The 19,182-nt window shown below is 39.2% G+C and overlaps 1 protein-coding gene across 1 annotated transcript in view; it reads right to left on the reverse strand.

Annotated features, from left to right (window-relative positions):
- Positions 1-19,182, reverse strand: part of ATRX (ATRX chromatin remodeler) — a 783,199-nt gene that overhangs the window by 606,484 nt on the left and 157,533 nt on the right. Inside the window, exon 9 of the mRNA XM_053714433.1 lies at positions 1,664-3,978. Coding sequence (XP_053570408.1) covers positions 1,664-3,978 — 2,315 coding nt within the window. The remainder of the gene's footprint in view (positions 1-1,663; positions 3,979-19,182) is intronic.

Genomic DNA, 19,182 nt, shown 5'->3' on the forward strand with positions numbered 1-19,182 from the left:
TATAGCTCTTAGGATTACTGCTTACCCTTACCCTCATGGGGATACTGTCAGCCTTTCTGAAATACACAGTCTCTCCAGAAAAATATGCCTGAACATACCTCACTGCTATATAGCATGAAAACGTTCCTCACACTGAAGTTTTTTACCCCTCAGCCTCTGTGGGAACAGCACTGGATCTTAGTTACAAATGCTAAGATCATCATCCTCCAGGCAGAAGTCTTCATCCATCTGCTGCCTGAGAGTAAATAGTACACACCGGTACCATTTAAAACAAAAAACTCTTGCTTGAAGAAATTAAAAACTAATATTTTATCACCTCTTTCACTTTACCCTTCCTAGTACTTAGAGTAGGCAAAGAGAATGACTGGGGTGTGGAGCTAAGGGAGGAGCTATATACACAGCTCTGCTGTGGTGCTCTTTGCCACTTCCAGTTAGCAGGAGGATAATATCCCACAAGTAAAGGATGACTCCGTGGACTCGTCGTACCTTATAGAAGAAATAATCTTAAAAAACGGTACTGCGCCTTTAAGAGAAAAAAAGCATAAATGTTTTGCAAAACTGCTTTAAAATAATCAAATTGTTTAAATTTTTTGATATAAGTATTCAAATTATGCAGCTAAGTTTTCCCCACAAGGAAAGGAACACTTAATTCTTACTGTAAAAACCGGAGAATTAATAAACTTTTACATCCGGAAAAAACACCTCCTGCACCTCGCCACAGCCCTGCTGTGGCGCTTACCTGCCCTCAGAGATCTGGAAAACAGGGTTAAAAGCTTCGATTTGGGACAATACTCTCACAAGGGCCCACCGGAGTTGGAGCTTGCTGCTTGCCTGTCAAATACAACTGCGCAACTGAGGTGCGAAATTAGGCCCCGCCCATCTCACTGGATGTCTCAGCCCAAATGAACCGCACCAGAGCGGTCTCAAACTAGCCATGTGGGTTCTTAAACCCAAAAAGAAGCCAAGTGTACCCTCTCATTAAATTATCAAAAACGTTCCTGATGAATAAATATTTTCTTGCCAAAAACGTCAGCAAACATTCAAACTCAGTGTCAACCATTTTCTCTTAGCCCCTATATGCAAGCTTAGTAATGCCCCTCTTCTCTTAGGATTACTGCTTACCCTTACCCTCATGGGGATACTGTCAGCCAATTCTGAAATACCACAGTCTCTCCAGAAAAAAAATGACTGAACATACCTCACTGCTTATAGCATGAAAAACGTTCCTCACACTGAAGTTTCTTAAGTACTCCTCAGCCATTCTGTGGGAACTGCTCTGGATCTTAGTTACAAATGCTAAGACCATCAGCTTCCAGGCAGAAGTCTTCATCTGCTGCCTGAGAGAAAATAGTACACACCGGTACCATTTAAAATAAACTCTTGCTTGAAGAAAATAAAAACTAACATTTTATCACCTCTTTCACTTTACCCTTCCTATTACTTAGAGTAAGCAAAGAGAATGACTGGGGGGTGGAGCTAAGAGAGGAGCTATAAAGACAGCTCTGCTGTGGTGCTATTTGCCACTTCCTGTTAGCAGGAGGATAATATCCCACAAGTAAAGGATGAATCCATGGACTCGTATCTTATAGAAGAAACACACACACAACCTTATAGGAAACTTATTTAAATTATCTGGTATATTGTACAAAGCTATTAGGCATACCTGATGATTGACAAAATCCAACTCCTGATGCATTTTCATTTTCCATCAGAGGTTTTATTTTTTGTTCATCACTGCTATCATTAGAATTTTTATCATCTTCATCTTGGTTCACCTCAGATAATTCAGATGAAGATGAAGATTCATTTCCCTTTTTCTGAGCTTTGTTTTTTTCCTTCTCCTTTTTCTTTATTTTAGAAGCTTTTTTAACCTTCTCTTCAGAAGAGTCCCCACTTTCTTCCATTGTCTTAGTTTTCTTTTTGGTGCCCTTCTTACAAGATTCTAACTTGCTTAAGTTTTTGATCTTTTTCTCTAACTCAGAGTCATAGTTAGAGGAATCTGAATGATCACGTCGTTTTTTTGCAGCTGTAGAATTTCTGGTAGTCCTTTTTGGCGTCTCAGAACCAGAACTAGAACTCTTCCTTTTACGTTTCACATCACTCTTTGATTTATATGTACCCTTAGGGGCTTTTTTTGTACCGTCTGCCTCATTACTGCTCTCAAAGTCTGAAGAACTATTACTCATCAAAGCTGCCTTCTTAAGGACCTCTGGCATATCATCAGAATCAGAAGTACTTTTATTCTCTTCATTCTTTTTGCTCCCAGTTTTTTTTGTTCTTGGGGTTTCACAGCTATCTGAAGAGAGAGGCTTTACTTTAGAAATAGGTTTCTCCTTTAAGAGCTGCTTTTTCCGATTTAGTTTTTCTTTATCAGTATCATTACTTTCCTCTTCAGTATTAGATGTGGTGGGATTAGCACCAGTTGGTCTTCTCTTTGGTGTAGTTTTAACACGGGGAGATTTCCGAAGTTTAGAATCCTCTTGCTCATTTTCAGATGAATGCTCATTCTCAACTTCACTTTCATTATTAGCTTCAGATTTACTCACTTGGTTTTCACATTTCACAGATGCATTAGAAAGAGAAACAGGTGTGAGTTTAACTATTAACTCTTTCTTAATAGGAGTCTTTGGTTCTTTATCTTTTTTCTTACTCTTTATCGGTGACTGCATGCTATCAGAAACATTTCCAGAGTTATTCAAAGTGTTCTGTGCTCTTAGTGCTGAATCCAAGTTATCAAAAATGTCTTCTGGTACAGAGGATGGTACAGAAACAATGTCCATATCAAGATCTTCAGCAGAATTTTCTTCAAACGTACGACCAGCATTTTTAGACTTTTTCTTAGGGGTGCATGATTTATCATTTTTTAAGTTTTCACATTCCTCCGTTTCCTCTTCAGATCCAGTGCCATCTTTTTTAGCTTTATTGTTTTGTTTTGAGCTTTCAGCTCTTTCCTTGCTCTTTTCAGATTTCTGTTTATCTTTTAGACATGCGCCAACTACTTTGTTTTCAATCTCTTCCTCATGGAAAACAATTTGTGAATTTTCATCACCTTTATGCTTCTCATTCTCTACATTCGCAGCTGCAGCCACATCTGAACCTACCGTTAATGGTTTCTCTGTTAATACAGTTTCAATATCAAGGCTTCCATCTGCCCTTTCTCCATTTTGCTCCAAAGAGTCATTTATTTGATCAACCATATCATCTAAGGTTTCTCCATTCCCTTCTGCAGCCAATAAAGCTTTATCACAAACTTGCTCATTTTTCATCTTCTCTCTCACATCTGTCGGTCTTTTTTTGCGTTCTGTGTGTTTTTCTTCACGTGACTGCTTTTTAAATGGACTATTTTCATTGTTTGAATTGTTGCTCTTTTTGGATTGATTCTGCTTGCTAACAGCTTTAATTTTCTCTGTCAGACTTTCCTCCAAAGCAAAATGTGCTTTCTTTAGGTCACTCAAGACAGACCGAAAGGCTTTCAGCTGCCTTAACTCTACAGTTGGATTTATCTCTGAGTTTTCAGCTTCCTGTTTTAAAAATTTTAGGAAGCTCGTGTTTAAGCTTGTGGTAGTTTCTATTATTTTTTTAGCTTTTTTGATCATTACATTTGGCACCATAAGCGCCTTAAAGGAATACGTTACTGCTCCAGAGTATTTGCCATCCAACTTTTTATCTTGCCCATTACAACTTGAGTTTTTCTTTTCAGAACTGTGTGTGTTATCACACAGCTTACTCTTTTCATTATCCACTTTCATTTTCTTCTTATTTTGCTGCAACAATTGCTCCAAGTTTTCAAATACACTGTTGCATGCAGCAACCAAGTCCAATAAAGGTTCAGGCCTGCAAACATAACACTCCCACTTGCTGTCTTCATCCATCATAGCAGACAGCTCCTTTCGCCCTAGATTCCGTAGAATGCATTTTTTGCAGAAGGCATTATGACAATAATCACAGCAAATTAAGTTACCACCTTCAGCACACCATCTGTACATAAAAAAAGAAAAGAACATAGCGGGAGAGGTTTATCTTATGCAATGTAGAACACAAAATTGACTATTGTAATGTTTATATAATAACTAATATGTAGAGAACTATGTACAAAAGTGAAAAAAACAACATAATGCAGTAATGTTCACAATTTGGGGAAAAGTTTATTATAAAAAAAAAAAAAAAGAAAAAAAAAAAAAAAACCTGTTAAACTATACCAATAACCGTTATATTTGTTTTTTTCTAACTTATTTAACTTGAAGAAAATTTTTCAACTATAATGGACCTTAAATTTTGACTGGATATCACCATAACACTGGTATAGAAAAGGATGCAAGCTTAGAGCCAGAAATACTGATCAGATGACCAAAAGAAAAAGAAAAAAAAACATTTATGAGAGGGTTGACTCATGGGGCCCCAATTATTTTAAAGTTCTTTTTTTTCTATTATGTGATAACTCTCCATGCCAGAAGTATTTTGATCATCAGGGCCTTGAAGAGAAAACTACCCCCCCCCTTCTCGTTGAGCGGATTTCAAACCCCAACTATGAATAGTTGCTTTCATGGAGAGGCCTATCCAGTATCCACTAAGAAAATTAAAACCCTCCTACCCTAGGAGAGCATGAAAATTGTCAAGAACTAAAGTGGGAGATTCACCTGACTAAAGAGAGCAATACTAAGAATTTTAAAGAAGTCAATGTTCCCCAATTTGCATATTTTCACGTACAACTTTTACAGTTGAGCTTTCTGTCAAACAGATAAATAGTTTCAATAAGTAATCCACTTGAGACCTTTACTTAAAGTCAAAGAATCTGGTTTAGAGATAACAATTCTGCTAATCTGCCTCTAGAATTCAAAGGAAAGGAATACGTTTGAAGGCACTAGAGAGGTTTTGAATCAATATTTTACATAAAAAACCTAATTAATGTCTTTCCTGATAAATTTATTTCATGGAGTCCACGAGCTGTTACAAATGGGATATACATTCCTACCAGGAGGAGACAAAGTTTCTCACTCATACCTTAGTTTGTCGTATAGCCAAGCAGTGAGGTGTTTAGAAGGAGTAAATGCCGAAATAAGGAGCGGGGGGGGGGGGGGGGGGGGGTGCTTAATCAAAAATTAACCTCAAACGGGTGGGGGCTCATGAACTCTCGCAACTATGAAAGAAATTTATTAGGTAAGATATAAAAGATATTTTCTTTCATATAGGAGGCGAGAGTCCACAAGCCATTACATATGGGATCTAATACCCAAGATGTGGATGTCCACAAGTAACAAAGTGGGAATTAAAATAAAAACCTGGAAAAAATCCATAATAGGACTGGGCGATATGGGTAAAAATTAAAATCGTAATTTTCGACCAAAACAAAAAAAAAAAAAAAACAAGTGGTTTTAATCGCTATTTTATTAAAAATTACTAAAACACCTTAATTTTCTAAGCAAGCTCCAGGGTAAAGGGGAGGGGGGAAGAGAGGTTGCTTAAAATTGTATGCTCTATCTGAATCATGAAAGAAAATTTGGGTTGTGTACCTTTAAACATTTTTTACTTACTGTGTAGATGAATGAAAATAAAAAAATATTTTATTGGATAAATCTCCAGGTATAAGTATATGCCAGGGGAGTGCCACATCTATTATTCAGACTGCGTTCAATTCCACAGAGCCTCCCTCCCTCTCCACAGAGCTTGTTTACTTTATTTATAACCCTACAGACAGTGGCAGTGCAGTCAGATTGCAGCCTTATCCAGCCCGTAGGGCAAGTTTCTTACTTGCTTGCCACCAGCTTGTCTGAGTGAGCAACCCACTCCATCTTCACCACGTGTCTACACTCTTCAATGCCCCACAGTGCCGCCTCTTCTAACTGCTGTGTGTGCACAGCTCCTCTGCCTAGCTATATGCTAGGCCAGAACATGTCACTCAGTAACTGGTGGTCCGGAACCGGCTCCTTCCATTGTCTTCACACGGCACGATCGTCGTGACATGATGGCCCCCGTCCCGGACCCGAACCCCATTAAAAAAGGCAGATTCACTCCGTTTTTAAATTGCGGCGGTTAACCACTTTTTAAAACCGCATGTGTGGTTAATCGCTTAGCCCTAATCCATAACCCAAAATATGTCTTATGACAAACTCAATATATAGGCACAATTATCAAACAGACAACTGCCTGAAGGATCTTTCTACCAAAGGCTGCTTCTGAATAAGCAAAACAATCAAAAGAGTAAAATTTTGTAAAGGTATGAAGAGAAGACCAAATGGCTGCGTTGCAAATTTGATCAACTAAAGCTTCATTCTTAAATACCCAAGATGTGGCAACCAATCTATTTGAATAAACTGTAATTCTCTGTGACAGAGGCTTATTCGCCTCCAAATAAGCTTTTGAAATAAAAATAAAAAAAAAAAGTTTCAACCAAGATGCTAAAGAAAAAGTAGAGGCTTTCTGGTCTCTTAAGGTCAGGAAAAAAGAATAAACAGACATGAAGTCTGTCTGAAAACCTTGTTAGAGCATTGAAATATTATGATGCTACTAACATCCAAAGAATATAAAGATCTTTCAGAAGCATTTTTTAGATCACAACACATGGAGGAAATGACAATGTCCCTATTAAAGTTTTGTGAAGAAACAATTTTAGTAAAAAATTAAAATTGAGTCCGCAAAACAGCTCTCTTGATGGAATAGATGAGGAGACTCACAAGAGAGCAGGCAATTTCAAAACTCCTCTAGCAGAAGAGATGGCCAAAATAAACACTTTCCATGAAAGTAGTTTACGGTCCATTTTATGCATAGGTTTAAGGAGAAGCCTGCAAAACTTTCAATACTATGTTAAGACTCCAAGGAGGAGAAATAGGCCTAATAGTTTAATACGGATTAAAAGCCTGGATAAAACAAATAATATCAGGAAGGTTAGCAATCTTCCAATGAAATACAGAAAGCGGAATTCTTTTCTTCCAAAGAACTAGCAGATAAACCTTTATCTTAACCATTGTGCAAGAACTGAAGAATCCCAGGAATTCTAAAAGAATGCCAGGAGGAATCATGGTTGATACACCACAAACTTTGTGATTAACACACCGATTTAGAATTGCAAGTCTATTTCTAGGAAAATTTATCAGAGTCAGAGAATCCTTTATGACTGAGAACATAAGCGATCAATTTCCATGCCATCAAGAATGGAGACTTTAGATCTGGATGGAAAAAGGGGCCTTGAGACAGAATGCCTAGCCTTAGAGAAAGAGGCCATGGCAGGCAACTGGACATCTGTACCAGGTCTGCATACCAAAAACCTGTGGGGCCAATTTTATCTTAGTAATCACTCTGGAGAGCAAAATCAGAGGGGGGTGGAATAAGCAGGCTGAAAAGATCAAACGAGAGACCATCAGATCTCTCTCTGGTAAGCCCCAGGTGTTTACAATCATATAGAAAACATGTCGGTGGTGTCAAGGTATTGCCGAGTGACATTAGATAAACTGTTCATGTGTCACAATTTAATAATTTCATTGAGCTAATATCTACCTGATATAAAATTAAATCTGGCTGTAACTACAGCAAATAATAAAGTTCTGGAGTCGCAGTGTTGAAATCAAACTTTCAGCTTTATTATCCTTAAAAAACAGGTATACAGGAATGCTGCCCTTCAGATAACATCAACAAGCTTACGCGTTTCGGCTGTATGCCGTAGTCATAGCTCCCTCTGTACCTTACACATCTAAAGGGTTCAAAAGAGAACATTTGTCTCATTAGTTCAGCAGACACCCCCTGGGGTTATGGAAACAATATTCTGTATTTTGGTGAAAGATATGCTCCAAATTCCAGGATGTTTGTAAATAAACAGTCGCTTGTAAAACTCAAAATGTCATTTTAACAGAGGTTCTTTCCTCTATGTAATAAAAGTTAACAGATAACTAACCCCCTGTGTATAAACAGACATGCTGTCTGAGATGGGTCTTTTGAGGCTTGAGTGTATGCATAGAAAAACCTGATTTAGAGATGAAAATAACTGTTTAAATTGGTAACTGCTGAGTTTTAATACACATAAGGCATCTGAACTCAAGTTACCTACAGACATATGGGAATGTTGTGACTTAATCTTCATATAACATATTGTGTGTGTGTGCGCATATATATATATATATATATATATATATATATATATATATATATATATATATATATATATATATATATATATATATATACACACACACACATATACACATACATATAGGTGGCCCTCGGTTTACGACGGTTCAATTTGCGCAGTTTCAGAATAACGCCTTTTTTTTGCTATTGAAAAGCATTGACTGCTATTGAAAGCATTAGCACATGCATACATTAAAATAGCCAGTAGGTGGAGCTGTCCGCTTGTGTTTCAGCAAACACATGCAAAGAAAAGCAAGCCAGACATGATCAGCTTTCAAAGGAACAAGATCTAGCAGCCACTTCCCTTAGCTGCAGACTCAATGCAGAGAACTGTTTGCAGAAAAAGGCAAGTAAAAAACGTTTTTGTTCATTAGACTTAGTTTGATGATACAGTCTGTTGTGTGATTAAACACAGGCAGGCTGAATTTAATCAGTGTATAACCAGACCTGAGCAATGGAGCCGTTTTTAAAGGAACAAGATCTAGCAGCCACTTCCCTTAGCTGCAGAAAAATGCAAGTAAAAAAAACATTTTTCTACATTAAACTTAGTTTGATGATGATACAGTCTGTGTTTGTCTGATAATTTTATTAGGTGCGGTTTAGCAAATGTTTTTGTTTATTAAACCTAGTTTGATGATGATACAATCTATTTTATTAGGTTAATAATGCTGTTTCACATTTAAAGTCTTCATTTCAAAGCTTTAAATATAATATATTAGGTGTTACTTATGTCAATTTTGAGAGGGGCCTGGAACCTAACTTCCTCACTTCCCATTTACTTACATTATAAACTGGGTTTCGATTTACAACCATTCCTTCTGGAACCTAACCCCGGCGTAAACTGAGGGCTACATATATATATATATATACATATACATATAAATATAAAAACATACTATATTAGATAAATATCTGCTGTATTCAATAGCTGGATTAGTTAATTTGAAATGTGTTCCTTGAAAGCATAGAAGTCTTCAGGATTTGAAGTTTAGTGAAATTATCTATACAGTTTTTAATATGTGCCTCAGACTGTCCAAATAGGTACAAATAAATGGATATAAGATTGTCTGTTTGTATAATATTAAAAATGAATAATTGCTGAATTTAATAAGTAGCTATATAATCAATCTAAAATGTTTAACTGTGTCAAAATAACATCTTTCATTTCAGACCTGTGAGAAACCAGTGTTGTCCCATGAAGCATATATCTGTTTTCATGCATTCAAAACAATGTTATATAAGACTATGAATTGTAATATTAATGAATAATTCATACTGAAGACATTAGCATCCTTTTAAATCCTTAATAAAAATGCAGTTGTAAAAGGCATCTAATAAGTGCATATGTAATTGGTGCTGTAAATTATATCATATGTTTTTATACACTCAGCAAGAGGCGTACTGAATGTGGGATGTGCTGTATTTGTATTAATATGGGATAATAATCAAATGCAACTTTAAAAGGCATCTTCTAAAATATGAGAAAAATATAATTTTTAATATTAAAATACTTAGATTAAATAGCACTTTATAGTCCCATGTGCATCGGACACATTGTTTGCCAATACAAGAAATTGTATATTGAATAAACATTTTAAGGTGAGATATTAAGCTGTAGCAGTATTGATGATGAAACTGTGTCTGACACCCTCTATAGGACTAAAACTGGTATGACAGCCAAACAAATTGACAGTTGGAGCCTATACATTTCCCAAATAGCCTATGAGATGTTTACATTCCCAGAGCCAATCAGGGACAAGCTCCTTTAAGGGCCTATAAAAGAGACAAGTTCAGAGGGTCTATCAAAATCTTGTGGAAATGATTAAAGAAAAGGATTCTTTATCTTTAATAAAAAAAAAAAAAAAAAAAAAAACACTCTAAGACAAGACAGATTCAAAGAAGCATAACAATTGGAGATAAAACATACAAAGGTTTTGTGTCGATTATATTCTATGCCATTTTGGGACACTTTCTTGGATAAAGGAAGATAAAAATTTTGAGGCCTGTATCCTTACAATAGTGGAAAAAACAATGTATGTAAGAACTTGCCAATATGAAATAAATGAATTTATCAGGTAAGAGTCCATGAGCTAGTGATGTATGGGATATACAATCCTACCAGGAGGAGCACATTTTCTCAAACCTCAAAATGCCAATAAATACACCTCCCACCACACCCACAATTCAGTTTAACGAATAGCCAAGTAGTGGGTTGATAAAGAAAGAAGTAAAAAGCATCAAAAAAGGAACTTGAAATATAATTGTGGTTTATACAAAAAAAAAAAACATAACCACCATAAAAAGGGTGGGTCTCATGGACTCTTGCCAATATTAAAGAAATGAATTTATCAGTTTTAGTTTGTTAATTTAGTCCTGCATCTGTTGTACTGTTATCCAATGTGTTATTTCTAATGTTCATTTAACTGCCATGTGATGTTCAATCCTTATCAATACTTGCTATTATTCTAAAATGTATAGCTGTCTTATTCCATAGTTTCAACCTCCCCCAAATTTTATTGTCTGTTTACTTAACATCTCACCCTGACCAGACCAGAATCTAACTTTCCAATTGGCCTTTCCAATTGTCTTTGATTAGCAATCAACTAAATTTAGTGGACTCAGCTGACTGCCCTCCCTGCATATATTTCACACCAGTCTGGGATGTGCATTGCACAGGGGTGCATTGCATGGGCAGTGTACATTGTAACAATAGCATATGTTCACATTTTCAAAGTGAACATTTTATAAGTGATTCACTAGCAATACAGCAATAGAATTATACAAGAATTGGACAAGGGGCAAAACACAAGGCAAGTACTTTTGTAATATTATGTTTGTTATACCTTACTGTTTTCAAATGCAATTGCTAAAATAATACTGTGTCTTATGTGTTTAACTAGTTCCCTATTTTGTAAAAATGCCTAATATCTTCTTATTCCTTTTTGCTGCCTTTTGTCTCTATAACAAACTACATTACTCATTTACTCCTTCTCCCTCTCCACCTGCACTGTTTATCAGCCCATCTCTCTTAAACTCACATTACTTTTGTACTCATGAACTTTACCAATTCCTAAACACTATCTCTCCCCCCTGCACCTTGTCTCAAAAGCAGTCTCACTACTGCAAATCTGTATCTCATCTTATGTCACTCTCCCTCTTGCTTCTACTAACTGCTGGCGACATCTCCCCTAATCCTGGTCCCCAACAACTGCCTAGCCGTGCACATCCATGTGTACATTCCCACAGACTCAAAAAACAAAACTCTGACAACCTTACTCACATTCATCTTGCATCAAAAGCCACTTCCCCTTTCACTTGTGCACTTTGGAACTCTCGCTCTGTTTGTAACAAACTCACTTCTTTACATGACCTCTTTATCTCCCGCTCCCTCAACCTTCTGGCCCTAACAGAAACCTGGCTCTCTCCCCTAGACACAGCATCCACTGCTGCTCTGTCACATGGGGGTCTCCACTTCAGCCACACTCCTAGGTCTGGTAATAGACAAGGAGGTGGTGTTGGTATTTTACTTTCCTCTCATTGCACCTTTCAACAAATAAACCCCATCTCTTCCCTCACATTTTCTTCATTCGAAACCCACATGATTCGCTTATTCTCTCCTCTTTCTATACGTGTCGCAGTCATATACCGTCCTCCTGGCTCCTCAACTCAATTTCTAGATCACTTGGCTGCATGGCTACCTTATTTCCTTTCCTCAGACACCCCTTCCCTCATTCTTGGTGACTTCAACATCCCTCTTGACAATCCCACTGCCTCCTCTGCAAAACAACTTCTGCAACTCACTTCCTCTTTTGGTTTGTCACAATGGACTGATTCTCCCACTCACAAAGATGGTCACTCCCTTGACCTGATCTTTAGCTATCGATGCACCCTCTCAAACTTCACAAACTCCCCCTTTCCTCTTTCTGACCACCATCTCCTTACTTGCAACATATCATCCCTCCCTACAACTCTCCCTCCTTCTGCTCCTCACACCAAACTTCACAGAAGCATTACGTCATTAGATCAACAACAGCTTTCTAATTCCATCAAACCTCTCCTCTCATCCTTCTCCTCCTTTTCATGCCCTGACCAATCTATCTGCCACTATAATTCCACCCTTACATCCGTCCTTGACAATCTCGCCCCTCTTACCATAGCTCGGAAATCAAACACTCATCCTCAGCCCTGGCATACTCCACTGACACGATACCTACGCAGATGTTCCCGTACTGCTGAGCGGCACTGGAGAAAATCTAGGAGTTCAGCTGATTTTCAACACTACAAATTTATCTTGAACTCCTACTACTCTGCCCTTAATTTCCATAAGCAACACTACTTCTCTACTCTTATCTCTAATCTTTCTTCAAACCCAAAACGTTTGTTCTCCACTTTCAATACTCTTCTCCGCCCTCCCCCACCTCCTAATACAACTTCTCTGTCAGCTCAAGACTTTGCCAACCACTTCAATAACAAAATCGACTCCATCAGAAATGAAATCAGCTCTCAACATAATTCCATTCCCTCACCCCCTCAAATGCTCTCAATCAACCACAACCCACATAACCTTAAACTTAGCTCATTCTCCCCTGTTACTGAGGAAGAAGTTTCGGCACTTATACTGCGCTCTCACCTCACTACCTGTCCCCTTGACCCTATCCCCTCACAGCTACTCCCCTCCCTCTCTGCCACCCTTACCCCTATACTCACACACACTTTCAACCTCTCCTTCAGCACCGGTATATTTCCCTCATCGCTGAAACATGCACTGGTCACACCTATCCTCAAAAAACCTTCCCTTGATCCTACCTCCCCATCTAACTACCGCCCTATTTCCCTCCTCCCTCTTGTATCAAAGCTTCTCGAAAAACTAGCTTATGCACGCCTTTCCCATTTCCTTACAATAAACTCCCTTCTTGACCCATTGCAATCTGGATTTCGTCCCCATCACTCCACAGAAACAGCAATTGTTAAGGTTACCAATGACCTACTTACAGCAAAATCAAAAGGCCACTTCTCTCTGCTTATTCTCCTTGATCTGTCCGCAGCCTTTGACACTGTTGACCACCCTCTCTTGCTCCAAACCCTCCAATCCTTCGGCATATGTGACACAGCCCTCTCGTGGCTCTCTTCCTACCTGTCAAACCGTACCTTTAGTGTAGCCTTCTCTGGGGCCTCCTCTGCCCCGTCACCACTTTCTGTCGGAGTACCGCAAGGCTCTGTTCTCGGTCCCCTTCTCTTCTCAATCTACACGTCATCACTAGGTTCCCTAATAAAGTCCCATGGTTTACAATATCATTTGTATGCCAACGACACCCAAATCTACTTCTCTGCACCAGAACTTTCTCCTTCCTTGCTAACCCGTGTCACTAACTGTCTTTCTCACATCTCCAACTGGATGTCATCTCACTACCTCAAGCTAAATCTCTCCAAAACTGAGCTCCTTATTTTCCCCCCTTCTTCAAAACTCTCCACCCCCAATCTCTCTATAACTGTCAACAACTCCACCATTACCCCTACCCCGCATGCCCGATGTCTCGGGGTCACATTTGACTCAGATCTTTCTTTCACTCCTCACATTCAGACTTTGGCTAAAGCCTGCCGCTTCCACCTTAAAAACATCTCTAAAATTAGACATTTCCTTACACAAGACACAACTAAGATTTTAATCCACTCTCTCATCCTCTCCCGCCTCGATTACTGCAACTCTGTCCTCTCTGGTCTCCCCACCTACCGCCTAGCTCCTTTACAATCCCTAATGAATGCCTCTGCCAGACTCATCTTCCTTACAAGTCGCTCTTCATCTGCTGCACCTCTCTGCCAATCTCTTCACTGGCTTCCTCTTGCCTCTAGGATCAAACACAAAATTCTCACTCTGACATACAAAGCCCTCAACTGCACTGCTCCCCCCTATATCTCTGATCTTGTCTCCAGATACTCTCCTTCCCGTCCCCTTCGCTCTGCTCAAGACCTCCTACTCTCCTCCTCTCTTGTCACCTCATCACACTCCCGTTTACAGGACTTCTCCAGACTGGCTCCCATCTTGTGGAACTCTCTGCCTCGCTCCACAAGACTCTCTTCTATTTTTAAAAGCTTCAAGTGCTCCCTAAAGACTCTACTGTTCAGGGATGCATACAACCTACGCTAACCTTACTCTATACCAGTTCCTCTCCTCCATTGCTATCCCGTGATCCCCCCTAGCATGTAAGCTTAAGAGTCCAGCTGTTTGTTGATCACCTTCTCAAGAGCTGACTACAACAGTGCAACTCTTGGCAGGGCCCTCTACCCATTTGATCCCTATAACTGTTTATTTATTTTTTTATTTTTTTTTATTTTTATTTTTTTTGTACTCCGCCTTTGTTAATAGCGCTGCGGAATCTGTTGGCGCTCTACAAATAACCGATAATAAAAAAAAATAAAAAAAATCAGGTAAGTTCTAACAAATTATGTTTTCGTTCATGTAATTGGCAAGAGTCCATGAGCTAGTGATGTATGGGATAGTAATACCCAAGATGTGGAACTCCACAGAAGAGTCACTAGAGAGGGAGGGATAAAAAATAATAACAGCCATTTTCCGCTGAAAAATTAAATCCACAACCAAAAGAATAAGTTTTTCTTATAATTGAAAAGAAAAGACTTAAAAAGTAAGCAGAGGAATCAAACTGAAACAGCTGCCTGAAAAACTTTTCTACCAAAAACTGCTTCCGAAGAGGCAAATACATCAAAACGGTAGAATTTAGTAACTGTATGCAAGAAGACCAAGTTGCTGCTTTGCAAATCTTATCAACTGAAGCTTCATTCTTAAAAGCCCACAAAGTGGAGACTGATCTAGTAGAATGAGCTGTGATTCTCTGAGGCCGGGGGCCTGACTCGACTCCACATAAGCCTTGTGAATCAAAAGCTTTAACCAAGATGCCAGGGAAATGGCAGAAGCCTTCTGAGCTTTCCTAGAACCAGAAAAGACAACAAATAGACAAGAAGTCTTCCTGAAATCTTTAGTAGCTTCAACATAATATTTCAAAGCTCTTACAACATCCAGAGAATGTAAGGATCTCTCCAAAGAATTCTTAGGATTAGGACACAAAGAAGGGACAACAATTTCCCTATTAATGATGTTAGAATTAACAACTTTAGGTACAAATTTAAATGAAGTCTGCAAAACTGCCTTAACTTGATGAAAAATCAGAAAAGGTGACTCACAAGAAAGAGCAGATAATTCAGAAACTCTTCTAGCAGAAGAGAAAGCCAAAAGGAACAACACTTTCCAAGAAAGTAGTTTAATATCCAAAGAATGCATAGGCTCAAAAGGAGGAGCCTATAAAGCTCTCAGGACCAAATTAAGACTCCAAGGAGGAGAGATTGATTTAATGACAGGCTTGATACGGACCAAAGTCAGTACAAAACAGTGAATAGCAGGAGTTTAAGCAATCTTTCTGTGAAATAAAACAGAAAGAGCAGAGATGTGTCCCTTCAAAGTACTTGCAGAAAAACCTTTATCCAAACCATCCTGAAGAAACTGTAAAATTGTAGGAATTCTAAAAGAATGTCAGGAGAATTTATGAAAAGAACACCATGAAATATAAGTCTTCCAAACTCGATAATAAATCTTCCTAGAAACAGATTTACGAGTCTAACATAGTATCAATCACGGAGTCAGATCCTGATATAAAAATGGTCCTTGAGACAGAAGGTCTGGTCTTAAAGTGGCCATGGTTGACAAATGGACATCCGAACAAGGTCCGCATACCAGAACCTGTGAGGCCATGCTGGTGCTACCAGAAACACAAACGAATGTTCCATGATTATCTTGGGAGATAATTTTTGGAAGAAGAACTAGAGGCGGGAAGTTAGCAGTTCCTTGGTTTTACCAACCTGCTTATAACGCATCCACTGACTCCGCCTGAGGATCCCTGGACAGGTAACTGGGAAGTTTCTTGTTCACATGGGAAGCCATCAGATCTATTTCTGGATGACCCCACATCTGAACAATCTGGAAAACACATCTGGATAAATTGACCACTCCCCCGGATGTAAAGTCTGACGGATGAGATAATCCGCTTCCCAATTGTCTACACCTGGGATATGTACCGCAGAAATTAGAGAAGAGGTGGATTCCGCCCAAGTATCCGAGATACTTCTTTCATAGCCAGGGGAGTGAGAGTCTCACCCCGATGATTGACATATGCCACAGTTGTGACATTGTCTGTCTGAAAACAAATGAATGATTCTCTCTTCAATAGAGGCCAAACCTGAAGAGCCCTGAAAATAGCACGGAGTTCTAAAACATTGGTTGGTAACCTCGCCTCTTGAGATTTCCAAACCCCTAGTGCTGTCCCCAGACAACTCCCCAACCAGAAAGACTTGCATCTGTTGTGATTACAGTCCAGGTTGGACGAACAAAGGAGGCCCCTTGAACTATACGATGGTGGTCTAACTACCAAGTCAGAGAGAGTAAAACATTGGGATTTAAGAATATTAATTGTGATATCTTTGTACAATCACTGCACCATTGATTCAGCATACAAAGCTGGAGAGGTCTCATATGAAAACGAGCAAAGGGGATCCCGTCATTAGACCTAAAACTTCCATGCACAAAGCCACTGAAGGGTATGATTGAGACTGAAGTTTCCGACAAGCTGAAGCCAATTTTATTCGTCTCTTGTCTGTTAGAGACGGAGTCATGGACACTGAATCTATCTGGAAACCTAAAAAAGGTGACCCTTGTCTGAGGAATCAAAGAACTTTTTGGTAAATTGATCCTCCAACCATGTCTTTGAAGGAACACTAGTTGATTCGTGTGAGATTCTGCAGAATGTAAATACTGAGCAAGTACCAAGATATCGTCTAAGGAAACACCGCAATACCCTGCTCTCTGATTAGAGAGTAGGGCACCGAGAACCTTTGAAAAAATTCTTGGAGCTGTAGCTAGGCCAAATGGAAGAGAGACAAATTGGTAAGGCTTGTCTAGAAAAGTGAATCTCTGAAACCGATAGTGATCTGGATGAATCGGAATGTGAAGATATGTATCCTGTAAGTCTATTGTGGACATATAATGACCTTGCTGAACAAAAGGCAGAATAGTCCTTATAGTCACCATTTTTAAAGTTGGCACTCTTACAAAACAATTCAAAATTTTCAGATCCAGAACTGGCCTGTATGAATTTTCTTTCTTTAAGACAATGAATAGATTTGAATAAAACCCCAGACCCTGTTCCTGAAACGGAACTGGTATAATTATCTCTAGATGTGAAACACTTCAGAAAAGACTGAGCCTTCACTGGATTTGCTGGAACGCGTGAGAGAAAAAAAATCTTCTCACAGGTGGTCTCATTCTGAATCCTATTTGATACCTTTGAGTGAGAATGCTCTGAATCCAATGATTTTGGACAGAAACTGCCCAAATGTTCAGGAAAAAAAATAAATTTATGCTTACCTGATACATTTTTTTCTTTTGCGATGTACAGAGTCCACGGATTCATCCTAACTTGTGGGAAATTGTCCTTCCTGACAGGAAGTAGCAAAGAGAGCACCACAGCAGAGCCGTCTATATAGCTCCCCCCTTAACTCCACCCCCCAGTCATTCGACCGAAGGTCAAGGAAGAAAAGGAGAAACTATAAGGTGCAGAGGTGACTGAAGTTTACATAAAAAAAATACTGTCTTGAATAGACAGGGCGGGCCGTGGACTCGGTACATCGCAAAAGAAAGAAATTTATCAGGTAAGCATAAACTTTGTTTTCTTTTGCAAGATGTACTGAGTCCACGGATTCATCCTAACTTGTGGGATACCAATACCAAAGCTATAGGACACGGATGAAGGGAGGGACAAGACAGGAACCTAAACGGAAGGCACCACTGCTTGCAAAACCTCTCTCCCAAAAATAGCCTCCGAAGAAGCAAAAGTATCAAATTTGTAAAAATTTGGTAAAGGTATGAAGCGAAGATCAAGTCGCAGCCTTACAAATCTGTTCAACAGAAGCATCATGTTTAAAAGCCCATGTGGAAGCTACCGCTCTAGTGGAGTGAGCTGTAAATCTTTCAGGAGGCTCCTGTCCAGCAGTCTCATAAGCCAAACGTATGATGCTCTTCAGACAAAAGGAAAGGTAGCCGTAGCCTTTTGACGCTTTCCAGCATAGACAACAAACAAAGAAGATGATTAGCGAAAATCTTGGTACGCAAAACCACCTTATCAGCATGGAAAAAAAGATAAGGCGAGTCGCCTTGTAATGCAGATAGTTCAGAAACTCTTCGCGCTGAAGAGATAGCAACTAGAAACAGAACTTTCCAAGATAAAAGCTAAAGATCTATGGAATGCATGGGTTCAAACGGAAACCCCTGAAGAACATTAAGAACTAAATTTAGACTCCATGGCGGAGCAACAGGTTTAAACACAGGCTTGATTCTAACTAAAGCCTAAACGTCTGGGACAGACGCTTGTGCAATAGGATAGACAAACCAGATATCTGTCCCTTTAGGGAACTAGCCGACAATCCTTTTTCCAATCCTCCTTGAAGAAAGAACAAAATCCTAGGAATCCTGATCTTACTCCATGAGTAGCCTTTGGATTCGCACCAAAAAAGATATTTACGCCATATCTTATGATAGATTTTCCTGGTGACAGGCTTTCGAGCCTGAATCAAGGTATCTATGACCGACTCAGAGAAACCCCGGTTTGATAAAATCAAGCGTTCAATCTCCAAGCAGTCAGTTGCAGAGAAATTAGATTTGGATGCTTGAACGGACCCTGAATTAGAAGGTCCCGTCGCAGTGGCAGAGTCCATGGTGGCAGAGATGACATGTCCACCAGGTCTGCATACCAAGTCCTGCGTGGCCACGCAGGTGCTATCAAAATCACTGAGGCTCTCTCCTGTTTGATTCTGGCAGACGCGGAAGGAGAGGGAAAGGTGGAAACACATAAGCCAGGTTGAACGACCAGGGTACTGCTAGAGCATCTATCAGTATTGCCTGAGGGTCCCTGGAACTGGATCAGTAACAAGGAAGTTTGGCGTTCTGACGAGACGCCATCAGATCCAATTCTGGTGTGCCCCATAGCTGAACCAGTTGAGCAA

Source organism: Bombina bombina, chromosome 1 (assembly GCF_027579735.1).
Source record: "Bombina bombina isolate aBomBom1 chromosome 1, aBomBom1.pri, whole genome shotgun sequence".
In the NCBI taxonomy this organism is placed as follows: Eukaryota; Metazoa; Chordata; class Amphibia; order Anura; family Bombinatoridae; genus Bombina; species Bombina bombina.